Consider the following 24,792-nt stretch of genomic DNA (forward strand, 5'->3'; position numbering starts at 1 on the left):
CTAATATAGGTCTCAGAGTCTTGTCTTTTTTGGGTATGAGAAAGTACAGAGAGTATACTCCTGCTCCTTTCTGGTGTTCTGGTACTAATTCTATTGCTTCTTTTAGTAGTAATGCCTGAACTTCTAGTCCTAGAAGATCTATATGTTGTTTTGACATATTGTGTGTTTGCGGTTGCACGTTTGGAGGGAATTTGAGAAATTCTATGCAATAACCATGCTGGATAATTGCCAGTACCCAAGTGTCTGTTGTTATCTCTTCCCAATGTTTGTAAAATTGTCTTAGTCTCCCCCCCACAGGTGTTATGTGTTGGGGATGTGTGACTTGGAAGTCACTGTTTGTTTTGAGGGGTTTTGGGGCTTTGGAACTTCCCTCTATTTTTTGGGAATTGTGCCCCTCTATATTGCCCCCGGAAACTTCCTCGCTGGTATTGGCTTTGATAAGTGGGCCTTGCTTGTGAGGTTGTGGCCTCTGTAGGTTGACCTCGAAACCCTCCCCTAAATGGTGTTTTGCGAAATGTGCCTCTGCTTTGTGGGGAGTAGAGTGCGCCCATGGCTTTTGCGGTATCAGTATCTTTTTTTGAGTTTTTCAATAGCAGTGTCGACTTCCGGCCCAAACAACTGCTGTTCATTAAAGGGCATATTCAGCACGGCTTGTTGTATTTCCGGCTTGAATACTGACGTACGCAACCATGCGTGTCTCCTTATTGTTATTGCAGTATTTACTGTCCTTGCAGCTGTATCTGCTGCGTCCATTGATGACCGTATCTGATTATTGGAGATACTTTGTCCTTCTTCTACCACTTGTTGTGCCCTTTTCTGGAACTCTTTGGGTAAGTGTTCTATGAAATGCTGCATTTCGTCCCAATGAGCTCTATCGTATCTTGCCAAAAGTGCTTGTGAATTGGCAATACGCCATTGGTTTGCTGCTTGTGCTGCAACTTTTTTACCCGCAGCATCGAATTTGCGACTCCCCTTGTCTGGAGGTGGTGCATCTCCCGAGGTATGAGAGTTTGCTCTCTTGCGAGCTGCCCCAACAACCACAGAATCTGGTGTTAATTGCTGCGTAATATAAACAGGGTCTGTTGGTGGTGGCTTATACTTTTTTTTCCACCCTTGGAGTTATGGCTCTGCCTTTAACAGGCTCCTGAAATATTTGTTTTGAATGTTTTAGCATTCCTGGGAGCATAGGTAAGCTTTGGTATTGGCTATGAGTAGAGGAGAGTGTATTAAATAAAAAGTCATCCTCAATTGGTTCTGAATGCAAGGTGACGTTATGAAACGCAGCTGCCCTTGAGACCACCTGCGTGTAGGATGTACTGTCTTCAGGTGGCGATGGCCTTGTAGGGTAACAGTCTGGGCTGTTATCTGATACAGGAGCATCATAAAGGTCCCATGCATCAGGATCATCTTGACTCATTGCAGTATGAGTCGGAGATTGCATCAGTGGTGGAGTGGCTACCGGTGATGTGTGCATTGATGGTGGTGGAGATGGTGGTGGAGTTGTTTGTCTTGCCACCTTTGCCTGTGGCTGCTTGTCCTTTTCTTGAAAGGCAAGTCTTCTTTTCATCTTAATTGGGGGAAGAGTGCTTATCTTCCCTGTGTCTTTTTGAATGTGGAGCCTTCTTTGAGTGTAGTCTGGCTCAACAGATTGAAGTTCCTCTCCGAACTTATGTCCTTGCATCTGGGAGGACAATCCCTGTTCCTCTGTGTAGGAACCTGTTTTCGGTTCCGATGCTGGATGTTTCGGAATCGAAATCTTTCCGGTCGCCTTTTTGGGCTCCGAGGCAACCTTCTTTATTTTCGGCGTCGTGGTTTCTCGGTGCCGAACCATTTCAGTGCCACTGTCTCGGTGCCGAATCTGTTCGGGGCCGGTGTCTCGGGCCCGAGATTGCTGTGTGGCGGTATCTCGACCGGAGTCGGAGGACTTCGCCACATGCATGCCCTTTTTCGGTGCCGATGATCGGTCACCTATCTTTCGGGTTAAGCCATGGCCTGTTGGCGGTGGCGTCCCCTGGGCTTTTGTTGTCTTCTCGTGAGTTTTATGTTTCGATGTCTTACTCACGGTTTTCGGCGTTTCTTCGGGATCTAGCTCGTCCGAGTCCGATTCATGGATGGAGAAGCTTTCTTCTTCCTCCTCGAAACACCCTTGTCCTGTCGGCGCTGACGCCATCTGCAGTCTTCTTGCTCTTCGGTCTCTTAATGTCTTCCTCGACCGAAACGCTCGACAGGCTTCACAGGTATCCTCCTTGGGCTCTGGAGACAGACACAAGTTACAGACCAGATGCTGATCTGTATATGGATACTTGTTATGGCATTTTGGACAGAAGCGGAATGGGGTCCGTTCCATCAGCCTTGAAGAGACACGTGGCCGGGCCGACCAGGCCCCGACAGGGATCGAAAAAACCCCGAAGGGCCACCGGAGCTCTTCTTAATTCGGTGTCGATCTGTTGTAACTAACCCGATACCGAACGCAAACAATACCGATGATTTTTCCGAGATTCTAACTAACTTTCCGACCCGAAACACAGAGCGAAAAGGAACACGTCCGAACCCAATGGCGGAAAAAAACCAATCTAAGATGGAGTCGACGCCCATGCGCAATGGAGTCGAAATGGGAGGAGTCCCTCGGTCTCGAAAAGACTTCTTCGAAGAAAAACAACTTGTAACACTCCGAGCCCAACACCAGATGGCGGGATGTGCACAGCATGTGTATCTGCAGCTACACATGCCACCGAACATACATATATATATATATATATATATATACACATATATATATATATATATATATATATATATATATTTGTGTGTATAAAACAGGTTTATTTTTAACAGTAAAATACTTAGGTGGTCATTTTGACTTTGGCGGTCTTTTACAGAGACCGTGGAAGCCACAGGCGCCAGAAGACCTCTAGAGTACTGAAGAATTTCTGCCACAATTTGGACAGTCGTGCTGGTGGTCATCGGCACAGAGGCAGTTCCACAGCCATCGTCACCATGCCAAAAGGACTCCGTCCGTCATATTACGAGCAGTAATACGGCGTGGCGGTGTCTTTATGGCGGGGCGTTGCTGGCGGTGGAAGTGCCTGTTCTTGTTCCCTGGCGGATGACCTCCTCACTGGACAGCATAAGTCGATTGTCCGAAAGAGGAAGGGGTGGAGGATGTTGTGTATGTCTTTCTACCAGGGTTTTCGTGAAGGTGTTAATACCACTGGCGGTCTTCAGTGGACAGCCGCCCCGGAGGTGCTGTCTTCCTGCCTGGCTGTCCTACCGCCCTGGCAGAACCAGCAGCCCGTCGGCAGTGAGACTGCCACCGCGGCCCTGGCAGTCATACATGTAATGTAAAAATGTAATGTAAATTTGTACTTGTAAAGCGCACTCGGACCCTAAGGTATCGAGGCGCTGAACGCATACCGCTGTGGAACCCCTCCTGGCTTTTCCCTGTGAGGTGCCCACTCCTGGGCATCCCCCAAGGTGAAGCCAGGCATCCCAGCGCTGTTGGGGCCGTTGTGGAGATTAAGCAAGCTATTGCCCAGAGTTGCAGAGAGAGACCTATGAATTAGATTAGGCACCGAGGAGAGAAATATCCTGTCCAGGGAAATTGAGCCCAAGAACCGCCGAGGCAGGAATTGAACCCTGGTCCCGGGCCCGATCTCTGCATCAGGGCCTGCCTCTCTAACCATTGTACCACACTTCTCCATACATCTATATAAAATCTGTTAACCAACAAACCCCAAACCTTAAAATAAAATTCCTTCCCACCCTAGAATTCCCTTACCACATAAAAACCCATACTCGCACTAAACCCCAAAAAATCCCTTACCACCCAAAAACCCATACCCACCCTGAACCCTAAAAGTTCCCTAACCACCCAAAAACCACAAATCTACCCTAAAACCTAAAAATAGTGTGTTTGTGCCTATATATTTACCCTAAAACCTAAAAATAGTGTGTGTGTGTGTGTGTGTGTATATATATATATATAAATAAATATATATGTTTGTGTATAGATAGATATATATATTTACTTTAAAAAATATATATATTTAAAAGCTTTTTACTTACCTGCAATATACTTACATTTACTGTGATTTTTGTTATAAAAGGCATCCGTTGTAAATGTACGTTTGTGCTAAGTAATTTCGTTGTAAAAGCCTTTTGTGTAATTTATTTTTGTTACTCTCACTCTGACTCATCCCAAATCCCTTCTACCACTTTCATCTCCTAAATATCTCTGCCTAAGCTCTTCCCTCCACCTCCACATCTAACTCACCAAACCTCACTCTACCTCTGTGACCTCCCACACAACCCTACTAAATTCTCCTGCATTCATCTCACCCTGCTACTATGCTCTCCCTAACCCTTCCACATACTCTTCCCCCTCCGCCCCCCCTTTATTCATCCCAAGCCTTTGGGATGAGTAAATGAAGGTTATACTCCCAATTAACACTTCTGGATTTCTTTCCTCCTCCACCCCTCCATTACTCCAGTCAATCTAACTAACAAACTCTCATATCCGCAGCTCAAATTAACTCATAATAATACTAAAACTGTACTCATTATTAAACAATACTAATCCATCACTAATTCTTGTTGGGTTCCGGAGTAGCGTGCTACTCATCGAAAAGCACTTCAACGCCTCGTCAGGGGTAGTAAGTGCTATATAAATACGATTACAATACAATACAATAACACCTCAACATCAGTTCCACACTATGAGGTCACAAAAAAATCAACAAGAAGACTACCTTGTGAGCATGTATGATTGTAGTGCTGACAGAAAAATCAAAAACATAAAATGACTTTAAAGTCATCTGACAAGATACCAACATAAGCCATTCACCATATCCTAGCACATGTAGGCAATATTTTTGTCCCAACCCACAGTCGCATTAAATATACAGGCTCATAAATATGTTAAATAACGCAAAGTGTATCCCCACTGGAAGCCTGGGCTTCTTTGGAAATGCCCCCCAACCTTTTGCCCCCCTTTAGGAAATACTAGATGCTGGTTTACGATGCTGACAATGCACTGAGGCGTGCTAACCAAATCTCAGTGCCAGTGCTTTCCTTAAAACAAAGTAGGTCTTGTTTTACAACTGGCACAGACTTTAGAACCTCTATAAGTCCCCAGTAAACGGAACCCCTAGCATCTAGGGCATGGGTATTAAAGAGGGCCCGAAGGGCTGCAGAATATCTTACGTCACCCTAAGAGACCCACATACAAATTGCACACAGCCTGCCATCGCAGACTGTGTGTCAGGGTGCAAGCCCCAAGTGAAAACACGATTTGCCACACTCGTCGTGTGCCATACCAATGTCACTGCATGCATCATATGTAAGTCACCCCTACAGCAGGCCTTGTGCAGGGTGCATTATAATACATATGAGGGCATGTCTGCAAGAGCAGATATACCTCTGTGATGTATGGTTCTATTACCAGATATTGCAAGTGACCGGGCAGCCATCTTAGAACATGTATTGGGCACTGGTCATCACGAGTGACCCAGCTACATGATGGCTGCACAGAAAATAATGGTGGTTGGTTTCAAACACCTTGTCTTAATAAATCAATACTGATGCCAGCATTGGATTTATAATGACAAGCACTCAGAGGGCACCTTAGAGGTGTCCCCTGAAAACCTACTAGTCCTCTAGTGTGCTGGCTGACTGGTATCAACCAGCCTGCCATCACAGATGTGTTCCTGACCCCCTGCAGGTGAGCGCTCCTGCTCTCTGAGGTCAGAACCAATACCTGCTCTGGCAGGAGGTGTTATCACCAACAGGATGGCTAGTAAATCTGCATACCAAGGCAAGGGACTTCAAAGTCCCTGCCGCCTTTAATATGCAATCCGAGCTTACCCCAGATCTGGTAAAGGCAACCCCCTGCCTTGGGGCCCATTTGGCACCAGGGCAGGTGGAAACATTAGATAGTCAGGAGGCGGGCGGGCGGCCTTAAGTGAACACAAAAAGGAGAATTCCACCTTCTTGTGTTTGGTGGAATTAGGTACTCTGGGACAGGGTGATGCCCACTACCCACAGGAATGGGTCATCTAGGGGGTGTAGTGTCCCTCAAGGATAAGTAGCCCATTGGTTTCTACCCTTCATCAGTGCCCCTAAATCGAGTATTTAGGGGACCCCGGACACAAGGAAAGAAGATCAAGTCTGAGATCAAGAATAAGTCAAGACTCAACTAATGGAACCGAGGAAGACAGCAGGAGGACCGAGGAGAGCGAGAACGGAGAACCTGCACCAAAGATTGGCACAAAACCCGGCCAGGCTGCTTGCACTTCGACCATTGCTGGGTGGACTTCGCCAAGAGCTGGATGCCCTCCCTGAAACACTTGGAGGACTTCCCAGCACATCAACAACTAGCAAAGATCTCCTTTGGAGAAGATGAGCTACTTCCCTGCATCTGCAGGCACTGTTTGGAAAGTTCAGGGTTCAGTCCCATTGGATATTGGGCCCTCCGAGGGACCAACGAGCCAGGAGAAGATTGTTTGAAGCCCAGGAGGTCAGCCCCACCACTTCATCCAAGTCCAGTGACGCTGACCTCTCCTGGATGCTCACTGCACCTATACCTGGGAAACTGGACCCAAGGCTTGTTTGGTGGTCCAAGCCGGATTACAACAGCACAAACGCAGACCTACCATCAAGGGATGTCAGTATCCACAAGGCCATTCAGGAGAGTGGCCCCACTGCCCTGTTTCCAGTCTTCACAAGGTCACCAAGAGCAACTCAGATCACCATGACCCAATGCTTCAAAATCTCACTGCAAACAAGCCCACATCCCAAGTTTAAATGGACCAATGGTGTCCCATGTGCCCAAGACCCTGAAGTCCTGAATCCCCCTTGGGTTCATCCAGACTGGTCACCCAGTCCCCACATGCAGCCTTTTTTCCCCAGGACAGTTAAAGTGAATGGGACACCCAATGCAGTGAGGCACACCTCTGCACCAGGATTACCTGAAACTTCCCAAAGTTGTTGATTCTGCCTTGGACCTTGCTCCATACTCATCCTAGCTCCTGAAGACTGGTCCTGTATGTCATTGCTAAGTGCCCAAATGCAGTATATGTTTATTCCCCATAGGATAACATTACCGCTTGAAACCCACAGCCTAAGTGTATTTTGCTGTGACTTGAAAATTGATAACTCAAGAAGTACTTACTCGTTTACAGTTATCTTGGTGTCTAAAGTAATATAAAAATGTGTTATTTTCATAAATTGGTGTTGGATTTCTTTATTGAGTGTGTGGTGTCCATAGAGGATAAGATCTGTGGATCCTAACAAAATGGTTGTTTCTCTGTATATTTTCAAACTTGTCACATTTTCCGACAGTACAACAATGACTGCCAACATACGACAGAGACCTCCTATCGCCCGACGCCCGGGACATCTTGTTTGGGGTCAAGGGCAACAAGTTTTTATGTTTACTTTGTCCTTGGGACAAGTAGGCCCAACCCTCTGCAGCACAAACCCTTTGGCTGCCTGTTTACAGAGAGTGGAACTCTCTGCAGTTGAGGTAATGTGTTTACAAAAGATAATGCTGTTCGAACTTGTATTTATGGTTCATTATTTGAAAGCCTTCATTATTAGGGTGAGTGATGTGAATAGATGTTTTAAGGTCACACTTCACTACTGACGTTGGTTCCAGTACAAAAAAAAAAAAAAGTGTATACACGTTTGAAAAGTTTAGGCTGTGAGGCTAAGTATAATGCTCCCAGAATGCTCTCTGATTAGATGCAAATGAAGTGTCATTTAGTAAAATGTGTTGATGCATGCTAGTATTTCCCAAAAATATTTCTAATGGAAAATCAGTGTAACAATTTTCAACATGATTATGGGAAGCATGAAAATAAACAAACACTGACAAAGCCAACTGATCTGACATATTTTTATAAGTCTTTTAGTTTCATCAATGTGTGTCTTGTTTTGACATGGCTTTTCTAACACTTTATTGTTGTGGGAGCTACCAGGCCCTCAACACTGTAACAAACACTGGCAAAAAAAAAAAAAAAAAAAAAAAAGAAGTTTTTTAACTCTAAAAGCACACGTTGCCACCAGTGGCATAACAAAGGCCCCGCAGCCGCCCTCCAGGGTGCCCCTTCAGCACAGCACCTGGCCTGAGTGAGTCTGGAGAGGGGGCTCCTCCATGTTATTTGCAAAGGGGCACCCTCCAGTTTCGTTACGTCACTGATTGCCACTGTAGTTCCTGACACTGAACAAAACTACTTTGTGTACCAATATGCTCCATGTGGAAGAGCAGAATGCGATCACTCACAGTAAAGCCAGCCGAAAGAGAGAGAAATAGAAGTTTAATAAAAACAAAATGTCTTTGTTAACACCAGACCTAATTAGGGACCAAGACCCACATGTAGGTAGCTTTTTGCATGTCGCAAACAGCGACTTTCGCTGTTTGCGACGTGCAAAAAGCACATTGCGATGCACAAACCCAATTTTGCGATTCGGTAACCTGGTTATCGAATCGTAAAACGGGTTTGTGACTCGCAATTAGGAAGGGGTGTTCCCTTCCTAATTGCGACTCGCAGTGCAATGTAGGATTGTTTTGTGACCGCGAACGCAAACCAATCGCAGTTTGCACCCATTTCAAATGGGTGCTAACACTTTCGCTAAAGGGAAGGGGTCCCCATGGGACCCCTTCCCCATTGTGAATGTCACTGTAAACATTTTTTCAGAGCCTGCTCTGAAAAAATGAAAGGAAAACGGACTGCATTACAAAAAAAAAAAACTGCTTTATTGAAAAGCAGTCACAGACATGGTGGTCTGCTGTCTCCAGCAGGCCACCATCCCTGTGAGGGCCGCCATTCGCAGGGGGGTCGTAAATTGCGACCCACCTCATGATTATTCATGAGGTGGGCATTTGCGAAGCCCTTGCGAATCACAGATGGTGTCAGGGACACCATCCTACATTCGGATTTGCGACTCGCAAATTGCGAGTCACTCTGACTCGCAATTTGCGGGTCGCAAATCTGAACCTACCGACATGTGGCCCCAAATTCTTAAAGAATGTCACAAAAGTGCACCCATGGTTTATGTCGTACCCCTATAAAATATTTGTGAACTGTATTTTAGCATGGGTAAATACGATGTGTAGATTTGCTCATGTGAAAATCTATTGAGCATTTGCAAGTTCATTTTCCCTCCAGCCACTTTCTTCCCAACCCTGGAAGAAGTTCTAATTCTGCCATTGTCAGGAGTAAATGTCCAACCTTTCTTATTATGGGAAAATATTAGAGAGAAGCTGGTGAAAATCTTTAAAACATGCTGGTTAGTAGGTTTGCAGACTCAAAGGCATTCCAGCCCTGGAACTATTGCTTACTGCTTCCTCCAGCCCCAGTATGCAGATCTGCAGAAAGGTGGCAAAATAAGGAAATTGCTACAGTAGGGACTGAAACTGCAAGTATTCAAGCCCTACTAAGGTAAGTAGCCCTGGCATAATCAGAGAGGCTATTATCAGAGCTCTTACATAATGAGATTGCTGCCATAATTTGTCGCCACACTACATGGCACCAAAGGGACAAGTAGATCTTTTTACAGGACAAGTAGATTTGAGAAGCAACCTGTCCCCTGGACAAGTAGATATTTTAAAAAATTCCACACCCCTGCTGTATATTTATGTTTTTCACCACTGACCTTTGTACTAGCAGGAAGTAAACAAAGTTGATGACTTGTAACTCTTATTAACATAAGACCCCAGACTTTACTGATCCTTAGTGGTTATGCTATACATAAACTGCTAACTCAAGCTGTTTGTATCAGTAATTATTCCCCTAGAACACCTGCGGTAAATAAATGTATCCAAACAATATATTGGCAGTATCTACTGCCTGTCCCACAGATCAATCAAAAGGCTTCACACAGACATTGTGGGTGCCACACACGTCAAACAAAATTTGTCTCAGTAATTACCTGTCTGCTCAGGCTCACTCTTGTCCTCGTCTTCAATATCAAACTCTGATTCGCGCTCTTCATATTCCACATTCTCATCAAGCTCTTTGAAGTCTGGGGCAAAAGCACTCCAATTTTCCTGAATCACAAAAAAAAAGAGCACTTCTTAAGTGTAGAAAAGGATGTGAAAATCGCAGTCTGCAGCCAAAACCAGCCCTGCTCGTAAAGCATCAAAAGATTTGTCACCCACTAACTTTTAAGCATCTGCCGCCATCAAACAAACTTAATACTGTTGTGCTTTTAGACAGCCAGACTACTGGCAAGTTAACTTTCAAAACCTGTTACAATTGCTGATCCCTTAGTGATCTCATACCAAGTGCGAGGGGTGCAGTGCTTAATTTGTTTGTAAAAGGAATATGTTACTTACCCAGTAGACATCCGTTCGTGGCATGTAGGGCTGTAGAGTCACATGCTTTGCATAGGTCCGCCATCTAATGTTGGGCTTGGAGTGTTTCAAGTTGTTTTTCATCAAATATTTTTGAGTCACGAAATCGAGTGACTCCTCCGCTCGGTGAAACTGCTTATGGGCATCAAGTCAAGCAAATAAAAGATGTCAGAACAATGTATGTACATATTTACAATATTTTGTACTACAACGACTACAAGCTTCCGGAGAGGAGGGAGGGCGCATGTGAATCTGCAGCACTACATGCCACTAACAGGTGTCTACTGAGTAGGTAACATTTTCTGTTCTATGGCACGAGTAGGTGTAGATACACATGCTTTGCATAGACTGTAAAGCAGTCCCCTCCCAAATAAGCGGTGGCTAGCCTGTAGGAGTTGAAATAGCTTGAAATAATGTCCTCAGGACTGCTTGGCCCGCATTTGCTTGTTGACGAGCCAGATCATCTACACAGCACCTTTTTCCTGATAGAGCGTGCTCTAGAAGCTACTGGTAGTTGTCTTTTAGCTTTAAGAAAACAAGTTTGGCAACACTTGATTATCCATCTAGCTAATCCATTCTCTGAAACTGGATTACCCTTGTGAGGCATTGAAAAAGCTACGAATAGTTGGTTTGATTTCCTAAAATGTTTTGTCCTTTCAAAATTAATACATGAGAGCTCTTTAACATCCGGTGTATGGCGAGCTGTTTCAGCGACTGAGTTTGGCCGTGGGAAGAAAACTGGCAACTCCACTGACTGATTAATATGAAATGGTGAAATTACCTTAGGTAGGAATTTCAGATTTGTTCTAAGCACCAGTTTGTCTTTATGTATTTGGAAGAAGGGTTCCTCTACAGTGAACACTTGTATTTCACTAAATCTTCTTAAAGAAGTTATAGCTACTAAAAAAACAACCTTCCATGAAAGGAATTGTAAAACACAGGAGTGCATGGGTTCAAATGGTGGACCCATAAGTCTGGTAAGGATAATGTCAAGGTTCCATACAGTAGCTGGAGGACGTCTGGGTGAAATAACTCTCTTAAGGTGTTCCATAAATGCCTTAAAATCACAGGAATTCTAAATAAAGAAACATGTTGTCTGTTTTGGAGATAAGCAGCTATGGCTGCTAAATTAAGTCTAATAAAAGAGTATGCTAGATTTGCCTTTTACAAACGTAGCAAATAACAGACAATGTCTTGTACTGAGGGGTTAAATAGAATAATATTTTTAAGTTGACAATAATATACAAAAAGTTTCCATTTAGCAGCATAAGACTGCCTAGTTGCAGGTCTGCATGCTTCTTTAAGAATGTCCATACATTCAAGAGGAAGTTATAAGTAGCCAAACTTTATGACTTCAGGAGCCATATCGCAAAATTGAGTGCTTTGGGGTTTGGATGTCTGATTTGACCTCTATTTCGAGTCAACAGAGCTGGTCTATTTGGAAGTTAAAGATGTGGAACCACAGACAGTTCCAACAGCATTGTGTATCAAGGCTGAGGTGCCCATGAGGGGGCTACAAGAATCATGGCGAGTAATGAAAATGTCACTTACCCAGTGTACATCTGTTCGTGGCATCAGTCGCTGTAGATTCGCATGTTTTGCATAGCTCGCCATCTGGTGTTGGGCCGGAGTGTTACAAGTTGTTTTTCTTCGAAGAAGTCTTTCGAGTCACGGGACCGAGTGACTCCTCCTTTTGTCTCCATTGCGCATGAGCGTCGACTCCATCTTCGATTGTTTTTCCCCGCAGAGGGTGAGGTAGGAGTTGAATTGTAGTAATAGTGCCCATGCAATGGAGTGACTAAGTATGTACCTATTTAAGGTTGAGATGATACATATACAAATAGTTGAAGGTAACTTCCAAACTGCTACAGGCTCCCGGGGAGGCGGGTGGGCACATGCGAATCTACAGCGATTGATGCCACGAACAGATGTACACTGGGTAAGTGACATTTTCAGTTCGATGGCATCTGTCGCTGTAGATACGCATGTTTTGCATAGACTAGTAAGCAGTTATCTCCCCAAAAGCGGTGGCTCAGCCTGTAGGAGTGGAAGTAGTTTGAAATAATGTTCTTAATACGGCTTGACCTACTGTGGCTTGTTGTGCGGATAACACTTCTACACAGTAGTGCTTGGTGAATGTGTGAGGCGTAGACCATGTGGCTGCCTTACATATTTCTTGCATTGGGATGTTTCCTAGAAAGGCCATGGTAGCACCTTTCTTTCTGGTTGAGTGTGCCCTTGGTGTAATGGGCAGCTGTCGTTTAGCTTTAAGGTAGCAGATTTGGATGCATTTAACTATCCATCTGGCTATACCTTGTTTTGATATTGGGTTTCCTGCATGAGGTTTTTGAAATGCAATAAATAGTTGTTTAGTCTTTCTGATGTTCTTTGTTCTGTCAATGTAATACATTAATGCTCTTTTGACATCTAATGTATGTAGTGCCCTTTCAGCTACGGTATCTGGCTGTGGAAAGAACACTGGAAGTTCCACTGTTTGATTTAGATGGAACGGTGAAATAACCTTTGGCAAAAATTTAGGATTAGTCCTTAGGACGACCTTATTCTTGTGTATTTGTATAAAAGGTTCTTGTATTGTAAACGCCTGAATCTCGCTTACTCTTCTTAGGGAAGTAATGGCGATGAGAAATGCAACCTTTCAGGTTAGGAACTGTATTTCGCAGGAGTGCATGGGTTCAAAAGGTGGACCCATAAGTCTATTTAGGTTCCATGAAGGAACAGGTGGTGTTCTTGGTGGTATAATTCTCCTAAGGCCCTCCATGAATGCTTTAATGACTGGTATCTTATATAGGGAAGTTGAATAGGTAGTCTGCAGGTATGCAGATATTGCTGCAAGGTGTATTTTAATGGAAGAGAAAGCCAGGTTAGATTTTTGTAAGTGAAGCAAGTAACCCACCACATGTTCTGGAGTTGTGTGTAATGGTTGTATTTGATTAATATGGCAGTAGCAAACAAACCTCTTCCATTTACTTGCATAGCAGTGCCTGGTGGATGGCCTTCTGGCTTCCTTTATGACTTCCATACATTCTTGGGTAAGTTGTAAGTGTCCGAATTCTAGGATTTCAGGAACCAGATTGGTAGATTCAGCGATGCTGGATCTGGGTGTCTGATCTTTTGGTTGTGTTGTGTCAACAGATCTGGCCTGTTGGGCAATTTGATGTAGGGTACTACTGATAGGTCTAGCAGCGTTGTGTACCAGGGTTGCCTTGCCCAAGTTGGTGCTATTAATATGAGTTTGAGTTTGTTTTGACTGAGTTTGTTTACCAGGTAAGGAAGGAGAGGGAGAGGAGGAAAAGCGTAAGCAAATATCCCTGACCAGTTCATCCATAGGGCATTGCCTTGGGACTGTTTGTGTGGGTATCTGGATGCGAAGTTTTGGCATTTTGCGTTCTCCTTCGCCGCAAACAAGTCTATCTGAGGTGTTCCCCAGAGTTTGAAATAGGTGTTCAGAATTTGGGGGTGAATTTCCCATTCGTGGACCTGTTGGTGATCTCGAGAGAGATCGTCTGCGAGTTGATTTTGGATCCCTGGTATAAATTGTGCTATTAGGCGAATTTGGTTGTGAATTGCCCAATGCCAAATTTTTTGTGCTAGCAGGCTTAACTGCGTGGGGTGCGTCCCCCCTTGCTTGTTTAGATAATACATTGTTGTCATGTTGTCTGTCTTGACGAGAATGTATTTGTGAACTATTATTGGTTGGAAAGCTTTTAGTGCTTGAAAAACTGCTAGAAGTTCTAGGTGATTTATATGCAGTTTTGTTTGATGTACGTTCCATTGTCCTTGTATGCTGTGTTGATCGAGGTGTGCTCCCCACCCTGTCATGGAAGCATCTGTTGTTATTACGTATTGTGGCACTGGGTCTTGGAAAGGCCGCCCTTTGTTTTAATTTATGTTGTTCCACCACAGAAGCGAGAGGTAAGTTTGGCGGTCTATTAACACCAGATCTAGAAGATGACCCTGTGCTTGAGACCACTGTGATGCTAGGCACTGTTGTGAGTGCCTCATGTGCAGTCTTGCGTTTGGGACAATGGCTATGCATGAAGACATCATGCCTAGGAGTTGTAATATCATCTTTGCTTGTATCTTTTGTGTTGGATACATGCGTTGTATGATGGTGTTGAAATTTTGAATTCTTTGGGGACTTGGAGTGGCTACTCCTTTTGTTGTGTCTATTATGGCTCCTAGGTATTGTTGTACCTTGCACAGCAGAATGTTGGATTTCGTGAAGTTGACGGTGAACCCTAGTTTGAAGAGGGTTTGTATGATCTGTTTTGTGTGATTTGAGCACTCTATTAACGAATGGGCCTTGATTAGCCAGTCGTCTAGATATGGGAACACATGTATTTGCTGCCTTCTGATGTGTGCAGCGACTACCGCTAGACATTTGGTAAAGACTCTTGGTGCGGTTGTTAATCCGAAAGGCAGTACCTTGAATTGGTAATGTATTCCTTTGAATACAAACCTTAGGTATTTCCTGTGCGATGGGTGTATTGGTATATGGAAATACGCGTCCTTGAGGTCTAAAGTTGTCATGTAGTCGTGTAGTTTTAGCAATGGTAATACTTCTTGTAGTGTGACCATGTGAAAGTGGTCTGATTTGATGAATGTGTTCACTATTCTGAGGTCTAGGATTGGTCTCAGCGTTTTGTCCTTCTTTGGTATCAGAAAGTACAGTGAGTAAACTCCTGTGTTTATTTGTGTGTTTGGCACTAATTCGATTGCATTCTTTTGCAATAGTGCCTGCACTTCTATCTCCAGGAGATTGGAATGATGTTTTGTCAAATTTTGTGCTTTTGGTGGTATGTTTTGAGGGAATTGTAGAAATTCTATGCAATAACCATGTTGGATAATAGCTAGAACCCAAGTGTCTGTAGTGATTTCCTCCCATGCTTTGTAATAATGACTTATTCTTCCCCCCACTGGTGTTGTGTGGAGGGGGTGAGTGACATGTGAGTCACTGCTTAGTAGTAGGGGTTTTGGGGCTTTGAAATTTTCCTCTATTCCTAGGGAATTGCCCTCCTCTATATTGTCCCCGAAAACCTCCTCTGTACTGTCCCTGGTAACTGGACGGTGTTGCCTGTGAGGTGCTGGCTTGTGTGCTCTGACCCCGAAACCCCCCTCTAAAGGGTGTTTTACGGAATGTGCTGTAATTCCCTCTGCTCTGCGGGGAGTAGAGTGCGCCCATGGCTTTAGCAGTGTCCGTGTCTTTTTTGAGTTTCTCAATCGCTGTGTCCACTTCTGGACCGAACAGTTCTTTTTCGTTAAAAGGCATATTGAGAACTGCTTGCTGAATCTCTGGTTTAAATCCAGACGTTCGGAGCCATGCATGCCTTCTGATAGTTACAGATGTATTAATTGTCCGTGCAGCTGTATCTGCAGCATCCATGGAGGAGCGGATTTGGTTGTTGGAAATGGTCTGTCCCTCCTCAACCACTTGTTTTGCCCTATTTTGTAGGTCCTTGGGCAGATGGTCAATGAGATGTTGCATCTCATCCCAATGGGCTCTGTCATAGCGCACAAGTAGTGCCTGGGAGTTAGCGATGCGCCACTGGTTTGCAGCTTGTGCTGCGACTCTCTTACCAGCTGCATCGAACTTGCGGCTTTCTTTATCTGGGGGTGGTGCATCTCCAGATGTGTGGGAGTTGGCCCTTTTCCTAGCTGCTCCTACAACAACAGAGTCTGGTGGCAGCTGTGTAGTGATGAAAGCCGGGTCTGTAGGAGGCGCCTTATACTTTTTTTCCACTCTTGGTGTGATTGCCCTACTTTTGACCGGCTCCTTAAAGATTTCTTTTGCGTGCCGGAGCATACCAGGGAGCATAGGCAGGCTTTGGTAGGAGCTGTGGGTGGAGGAGAGTGTGTTGAATAAAAAGTCATCCTCGACCTGTTCTGAGTGGAGGCTTACATTGTGAAATTGTGCTGCTCTAGCCACCACTTGAGAATACGCAGTGCTGTCCTCTGGTGGAGATGGCTTCGTAGGGTATGCCTCCGGACTGTTATCTGACACTGGGGCGTCGTATAAGTCCCATGCGTCTTGATCTTGGTCACCCTGGCTCATGGTGGTGTGAGCTGGGGAATGTGATGGAGTTTGTGCTGGTGAGACGTTAATCACAGGTGGAGGAGAGGGTGGTGGGGTAACTTTTTTCACCACTTTTGTTTGTGGTGTTTGTTCAGTTTGGAACTCCAATCTTCTCTTTCTTCTAATAGGGGGAAGGGTGCTTATTTTTCCTGTCCCCTGCTGTATGAAAATACGCTTTTGCGTATGGTCTACATCAGTTGAGTGTAGCTCTTCCTCAAACCTATGCTTTTGCATTTGGGAGGTTAGCGAGTGCTCTTCTGTATAAGAGCCTGAAACTGGGTCGGTTGCAGTTTGTTTTGGCACCGAAACCCTGTCTGCATCTTTTTTCAGCTCCGAGGTGACTTTTTTCTTTTTCGGGGCCGAAACCTCTCGGCGTCGATCTTCTTCGGTGCCGCTGTCTCGGCGCCGAGCCGTGTCTACACCGGTATCTCGGTGTCGATGCTTGTCTCCAGCACTTTCTCGGTCGCGAGAAGGCTGCGTGCCGGTGTCTCGACCGGAGTCGGACGATCTCGGCACTGTTTGGGCCTTTTTCGGTGCAGACGGTCGGTCAACGAATTTATGGGTCGAGCCATGGCCTGGTGGCCGTGGCGTCCCCTGGGCCTTGTAAATCTTCTTCTGAGTGGTTTTCGACGTCTTACTCACGGTTTGTGTATCGTCGAATCCTTCGGAGTCCGATTTTTGGATCGAAAAGGTTCCCTCCTCTTCTTGTTCCTCGAACTCCCGGTGGGCTGTCGGCGCGGACGCCATCTGAAGTCTTCTGGCTCGACGGTCTCGGAGTGTTTTTCGGGACCGGAACGCACGACAGGCCTCGCAGGTGTCTTCACTGTGCTCAGGTGACAGGCACAGGTTGCAGACCAAGTGTTGGTCTGTATAGGGGTATTTATTGTGGCATTTGGGACAGAAACGGAACGGGGTCCGTTCCATCGGCGTTCTTCTGCACGCGGTCGGGCCGACCAGGCCCCGACGGGGGATCGAAAAAATTACCCCGAAGGGCACCGGAGCTCTTCGATCTTAGACGCGGTGTTGAATCTAACTACGCCGATCCCGAACGCAACAATACCGACGAAAATCTTCAGAAATTAGCTATCTTTCCGTTCCGAAACTCGGAGCGAGAGGAACACGTCCGAACCCGATGGCGGAAAAAAAACAATCGAAGATGGAGTCGACGCCCATGCGCAATGGAGACAAAAGGAGGAGTCACTCGGTCCCGTGACTCGAAAGACTTCTTCGAAGAAAAACAACTTGTAACACTCCGGCCCAACACCAGATGGCGAGCTATGCAAAACATGCGTATCTACAGCGACAGATGAAACGAACTGTTTGTTTCAATTTGCATATTAGAAACAGTAGGAGTGGGAGAGGCAGAAAAGTATAAGCAAATATCCCTGACCAACTCATCCATAGAGCATTGAACTTGGACTGAGGGTGTGGGTATCTGGACGTGAAGTTTTGGCATTTTGAGTTTTTTGCGGTGGCGAAGAGATCTATCTCTGGTGTTCCCCGCAATTTAAAGTATTGGTGAAGTACTTGAAGTTCCCATTCGTGAACTTGTTGGTGCGTCCTGCTTAATAGGTCCGCTAACTGATTGTCCATTCATGAGAGATATTCTGCTAGTAATTGAATGTGAATGTGAATCTCCCACTTCCAGATTGTTTGAGCTAGAAGGGACAATTGAGATGAGTGTGCCCCCCCCCCCGTTTTTGCAGATAATACATTGTTGTCATATTGTATGTACGGACTAACACTACCTTGTGTGAGATTTGTGTAAGGAATGCTTTGAGTGCTAGAAAAGACTACTAGCAGTTCCAAATCATTGATGTGATAAGTGTGTTGAATGGGATCCCATTTTCCCCTGTATGGTGAAAGTGCTGAGGTGAGCACCCCAACCTGTCTGTGATGCATCAGTTGTGAGAGTGATCTGAGGCACAGGATCCTTTGAAAGGGCCGCCCTTTGGAAAGGTTGGTGTAATTCCACCATTGCAGAGAGTGGTGAGTCTGGTGGTCCAACGCTAGATCCTGAAGATGACCATGTGATTGAAAACACTGTAGAGAAAGGCACTGTTACAGTGGACGCATGTGTAGTCTTGCATGGGGAACTATTGCAATGCATGAAGTCATCATTCCCAACAGTTGCATCACTAGTTCAATGTGTAAGTATGATTCTTCTGTAATTGAGAGATGAGATTTTGAAAAGCTTGAATCCTTATCAGATTTGGATATGCTAATGCGGACTGAGTGTTTCGAATTGCTCCCAGATAAGGCTGTATTTGTGAGGGGTGAAGATCCGATTTGAGGTAATTTTTTGTGAACCCCCAAATTGTGTAGAATATTTACTGTGTACTGAGTGTGTTGCTGCTATGTTTGAATGATATTGGCTTTTATGAGCCAATCGTCTAGATATGGGAAAACATGTATGTGTTGTCTTCTGAGAAATGCTGCTACTACTGCCAAGCATTTTGTGAATACTTTTGGGCTGTTCCCTCGAATGGTAGTACCTTGAATTGGTAATGGTTTCCTCAATCACAAATCTTAGATATTTGTGGTGTACTGTCATGTGTTCTCCTTGCTGTAATAGAGGAATAACATCTTGCAGAGTGACCATGTGGAAATGCTCTGAAAGTATGTATAGACTGAGAGGACTGATATCTAAAGTTGGTCTTAATGAACGGTCCTTTTTGGGTATGAGGAATTAAAATGAATATACTCCTAACCCTTGTTGGGATGTAGCTACTGGTTCTATAGCCCCTTTGAGATGAAGGGACTGTACCTCCTCTTAACAGAGTAAGATGGTCATGAGAGTTTGTGGAAACGAGGAGGAATGTTTTGTGGAGTGGATGGAGTTCTAGACAACAGCCATGTTGGATAATTAACAGAATCCACTGATCTATGGTGATGTTGTACAATTGTGGATACAAATGTACCAGTTTTACTCCCACAGGAGAAGTATGTGCTGTGGGGATTTGTGAAAAGTCACAGTTTTTTATGAGGTGGAGGAACCTCTAGAGGCAGATGTTTTACCTCTTCCTCTATTGTTTGAGCCTTTGTATGATCCTCTAAAAGAACCTCTGTTGTAGAAGTGTGATCCCTATTTTTGTTGCGAGGTGGATGGCTCTGTGGTTGATGGTTTGAAACCACCTCTAAATTGTGGCTTACAAAGAGAGCCAGTAGTGGGTGTGGTATATAGCGCACCCATAGCTTTAGATGTTTCAGAGTCTATGGTGGTATTAACCTCAGGGATGTGAAATTCCGATGACGTTTAGGACATATAGCTGGGGTCAAGGGCAACAAGTTTTCATGTTTATTTTGTCCTTGGTAAACGTAGGCCCAACCCCCTGCAGCACAAACCCTTAGGCTGCCAGTTTACAGAGAATGGAACTGTGTGCAGTTGAGGTAATGTGTGTCCAAATGTTAATGCTGTTCAAACTTGTATTTATTTTATGGTTCATTAATTAAAAGCCTTCATTATTAGGATGAGCGCTGTGAAAAAACCTTTTACGGTCACATTGTACTGACAGTGGTTCCACAAAAAAAAAAAAAAAAAAAAAGAATAAACACGTTTGAAAAGTTTAATAAATTGTGGCTAAGTATAATGCCCCCAGAATGCTCTTTGGTTAGATGCAAAATGTTTGCAGAACCTTGTAAGCAAGAGTGATGATTCTTCGCTTTCAATTTTTTTTAAAATTTTTTTTAAAAAAAAAATCAAGTAGGAAAAAAAACGCTTCGCTACTAGGAAATTTTAGGTGCAATTTCTTTGAAGCATCTTTTAATAAAATGTGTTGATACATGCTGGTATTTCTCAAAAATGTTCCTAATGGAATATCATTGTAACCATTTTTTATAAGATTATGGGAAGCATGAAAATAAACAAGCACTGGCAAAGCCAACCAACCCAACATTTTTTGGTTTTGTCAATGCATGCCTTTTGTAACGCTCTATTGTTGTGGGAGCTGCCAGGCTGTCCAAAAGAAAACAAATGTTTTTTTGTCTCAAAAAGCACACATTGCCAACAGTGGCGTAACAAAGGCCCCACAGCGCCCCTCCAGGGGGGGCCCCTAAGCACAGCACCTGCCCTGAGTGAGTCTGGAGGGGGGCCCTCCATGTTTTTTGCAAGGGGGGGCCCTCTCCAGTTTTGTTACACCACTGATTGCCACAGTGGCTCGTGGCACTGAACAAAACTACTTTGTGTGCCAATATGTCCTTGTGGAAGAACAGAATGCGATCACTCACAGTAAAGCCAGCCGATAGATAGAGAGAGAAATAGTTTAATAAAAACAAAATGTTTTTGTTAACGCAGACCGAATTAAGGACCCAATTCTTACAGAAAGTCGCAAAAGTGCACCCCTGGTATATGTCTTTGAATTAGTGGCTTTCATGAATTCACAAGAACTTACAAAAGTAAACCAGGAAATCGTACTCCTAGAAAATATGTGTGTACTGTATTTTAGCCCAAGCAAATATGCATGTGTAGATTTGTTTATGTGAAAATCTACTGAGCGTTTACAAGTTCACTTTCCCTCCAACCTCTTTTTTCCCCAACCCTGGAAGAACTTTTACCTCTGCCTTTGTCAGGAGTAAATTTCAAACATTTCTCAATATGGGAAAAGATTAGAGAAGAGCTGGTGAAAATCCTTAAAACATGCAGGTTAGTAGGTTGGCAGACTCAAAGGCATTCCAGGGCTGGAACAATTGCTTACTGCTTCCTCCAGCCCCAGTATGTAGATCTGTGGAAGGGTGGCAAAATAAGGTAATTGCTATAGTAGGGATTGAAGCTGCAAGTATTCAGGCCCTACTATAGTAGTAGCCCTGGCATAATCAGAGAGGCTATTATCATAGCTCTTGCATAATGAGATTGCTGTTACAGGGAGTGCAGAATTATTAGGCAAGTTGTATTTTTGAGGATTAATTTTATTATTGAACAACAACCATGTTCTCAATGAACCCAAAAAACTCATTAATATCAAAGCTGAATATTTTTGGAAGTAGTTTTTAGTTTGTTTTTAGTTTTAGCTATGTTAGGGGTATATCTGTGTGTGCAGGTGACTATTACTGTGCATAATTATTAGGCAACTTAACAAAAAACAAATATATACCCATTTCAATTATTTATTATCACCAGTGAAACCAATATAACATCTCAACATTCACAAATATACATTTCTGACATTCAAAAACAAAACAAAAACAAATCAGTGACCAATATAGCCACCTTTCTTTGCAAGGACACTCAAAAGCCTGCCATCCATGGATTCTGTCAGTGTTTTGATCTGTTCACCATCAACATTGCGTGCAGCAGCAACCACAGCCTCCCAGACACTGTTCAGAGAGGTGTACTGTTTTCCCTCCTTGTAAATCTTACATTTGATGATGGACCACAGGTTCTCAATGGGGTTCAGATCAGGTGAACAAGGAGGCCATGTCATTAGATTTCCTTCTTTTATACCCTTTCTTGCCAGCCACGCTGTGGAGTACTTGGACGCGTGTGATGGAGCATTGTCCTGCATGAAAATCATGTTTTTCTTGAAGGATGCAGACTTCTTCCTGTACCACTGCTTGAAGAAGGTGTCTTCCAGGAACTGGCAGTAGGACTGGGAGTTGAGCTTGACCCCATCCTCAACCCGAAAAGGCCCCACAAGCTCATCTTTGATGATACCAGCCCAAACCAGTACTCCACCTCCACCTTGCTGGCGTCTGAGTCGGACTGGAGCTCTCTGCCCTTTACCAATCCAGCCACGGGCCCATCCATCTGGCCCATCAAGACTCACTCTCATTTCATCAGTCCATAAAACCTTAGAAAAATCAGACTTGAGATATTTCTTGGCCCAGTCTTGACGTTTCAGCTTGTGTGTCTTGTTCAGTGGTGGTCGTCTTTCAGCCTTTCTTACCTTGGCCATGTCTGTGAGTATTGCACACCTTGTGCTTTTGGGCACTCCAGTGATGTTGCAGCTCTGAAATATGGCCAAACTGGTGGCAAGTGGCATCGTGGCAGCTGCACGCTTGACTTTTCTCAGTTCATGGGCAGTTATTTTGCGCCTTGGTTTTTCCACACGCTTCTTGCGACCCTGTTGACTATTTTGAATGAAACGCTTGATTGTTCGATGATCACGCTTCAGAAGCTTTGCAATTTTAAGAGTGCTGCATCCCTCTGCAAGATATCTCACTATTTTTGACTTTTCTGGGCCTGTCAAGTCCTTCTTTTGACCCATTTTGCCAAAGGAAAGGAAGTTGCCTAATAATTATGCACACCTGATATAGGGTGTTGATGTCATTAGACCACACCCCTTCTCATTACAGAGATGCACATCACCTAATATGCTTAATTGGTAGTAGGCTTTCGAGCCTATACAGCTTGGAGTAAGACAACATGCATAAAGAGGATGATGTGGTCAAAATACTAATTTGCCTAATAATTCTGCACTCCCTGTATAATTTGTCGCCACACTACATGGCACCAAAGGGACAAGTAGATTTTCTTTTTACTTGACCAGTAGATTTAAGAAGCAACTCGTCCCAATGACAAGTAGATATTTTATTAAATTCCACACCCCTGCAACTCTGGCCCAGATAAATGCTCTTTATCAAAAGGCATGTTTAATACAGCTTGCTGTATTTCAGGTTTAAAACCTGAACACCTCTACCATGCATGTCTCCTTATTACTGTGCTAGTGCTGACCCCACCCCCTTGCTGCTGTATCAGCTGAATCGGTAGCACATTTGATTGGATTGTTTGAAATAGCCTGTCCCTATGCTACTACTTCCTGCCCTCTCTTTTGATGTTCTTATAGAAGATATTGCACTAGCTTTTCCATTTCATCCCAGTGGGCTCTACCATACCTCGCCAGGAGTGCCTGAGGATTTGCAATCCTCCAGTGATTAGCAGCCTGAGCAGCCACTCTTACCTGTGGCATCCAATTTCTTACTATGTTTGTCGGGAGGAGGAGCAGCTCCTGCAGATTGACTATTGGCACGTTTTTGTGCTGCACTTACTATTATGAAGTCAGGCGGTAATTGTGTTTTGATGAAAGTTGGATCAGAGTGTGCAGCTTTGTATTTTTGTTTTTTTAAATCAACCCTAGGTGTGATGACCTTGCCTTGACAGGTTTTTGAATATGTCAGCAGCATGTCTAAGCATGCCTGGAAGGAAAGGGAGGCACTGGGACTCTGTGTATGTACTTGTTAGAGTATTAAACAAGAAGTCCTTGTCAATTGTAATTGTATATTGTAATACGCAGCTGCTCTAGCTATCACAAGATTATAAGTAGTGGTATCTTCTGGGGAGACGGCCTTGCTGGATATTAATCAGGGTAATTAGACAAAATGGGGTCAGGCTCATAGAGATCCCATGGGTGTACATCCTGTTGAACATCACTTAAAACATCCCTATGAGGTGATGCTGATGATGTTTGTGGAGAGAATTGAGTGGAATGTGTATGTGAGGATGGAGGTGGCAGAGTAGAAGGAAGTATAGGAGAATGTGGTGGTGAAGGCAGCGGTTGTTCTGTAGCCTTTTCCTTCTCCTTCAAGACTTTCTTAGGTGGAGGCCCAGCGTTCAAAGTCTCTTGAAATGTGAGTTTCCTCTTAATTGGGACAAGAGGAGAGGCTATGCTCCTTTCTGTTCCTTTTTGTATTTTAAGCTTGCGCTGCTTAGCGCCCATCACTTCAAGTATTGGTTCTATGGAAGAGGACTCCTCAGTAACTGCAGAATGTTCAATGAAGGCAGTTTTTGATTCCAACGGTTTGGACACCGGATGTTTGACTCAAACCAAAAATGTCAGCTCCGAATATTATGTTAACGTGTTCGGCTCTGAAGTAGAAATGTCCAATTTTCGGCTTGATACCAAAACAGATGTAGCTGTCTGTTTGGTCGGGGCCAAATGCATTTTGGTCTTATATATTTTTGGTGCTGAACCCGAAGGTTGGTCATCCAAATGTATTTTTTTGGGCTCCGACTATGGCCTGGGGGCAGCAGAAGACCAATGACCAATGCAGGAGTCTTTTTAATAATCTTTGTTTGGTGCACTGGGGCTGATGTACTCATGTACTGCGCTGGTGGGATGGATTGGATCTCGACATCGGAGTCTCGATCTAGGCTCTACATTGTCCTACTTCTTCTTGCACGTCCTCTTTCCTGAAGATTTTGAGTGTGTCTGCTGTTGACTGTGATGCCATTTCTAGTCGACGCACTCTTCGGTCCCGGAGTCTTCTTTGATCGAAACGATCTACAGGTGTTGCAGGTCTCTTCTTCGTGTTTCGGAGACAGACACAGATTACACACCAAGTGTTGGTCGGTGAAGGGAAACTTGGAGTGACACCGAGGACTGAATCGAAACAGAGTTCGTTCCATCAG

The 24,792-nt window shown here is 44.3% G+C and overlaps 1 protein-coding gene across 8 annotated transcripts in view; it reads right to left on the reverse strand.

The window, feature by feature from the left end:
- RBBP5 (RB binding protein 5, histone lysine methyltransferase complex subunit) overlaps positions 1 to 24,792 on the reverse strand; it is a 570,252-nt gene that overhangs the window by 339,391 nt on the left and 206,069 nt on the right. For all 8 annotated transcript variants that reach the window (XM_069238534.1, XM_069238530.1, XM_069238526.1 and 5 more), the window contains exon 10: positions 9,931 to 10,048. In XM_069238534.1, the coding sequence (XP_069094635.1) occupies positions 9,931 to 10,048 (118 nt within the window). The remainder of the gene's footprint in view (positions 1 to 9,930; positions 10,049 to 24,792) is intronic.

The sequence above is a fragment of the Pleurodeles waltl genome, chromosome 6 (genome assembly GCF_031143425.1).
Source record: "Pleurodeles waltl isolate 20211129_DDA chromosome 6, aPleWal1.hap1.20221129, whole genome shotgun sequence".
Lineage (NCBI taxonomy): Eukaryota > Metazoa > Chordata > Amphibia > Caudata > Salamandridae > Pleurodeles > Pleurodeles waltl.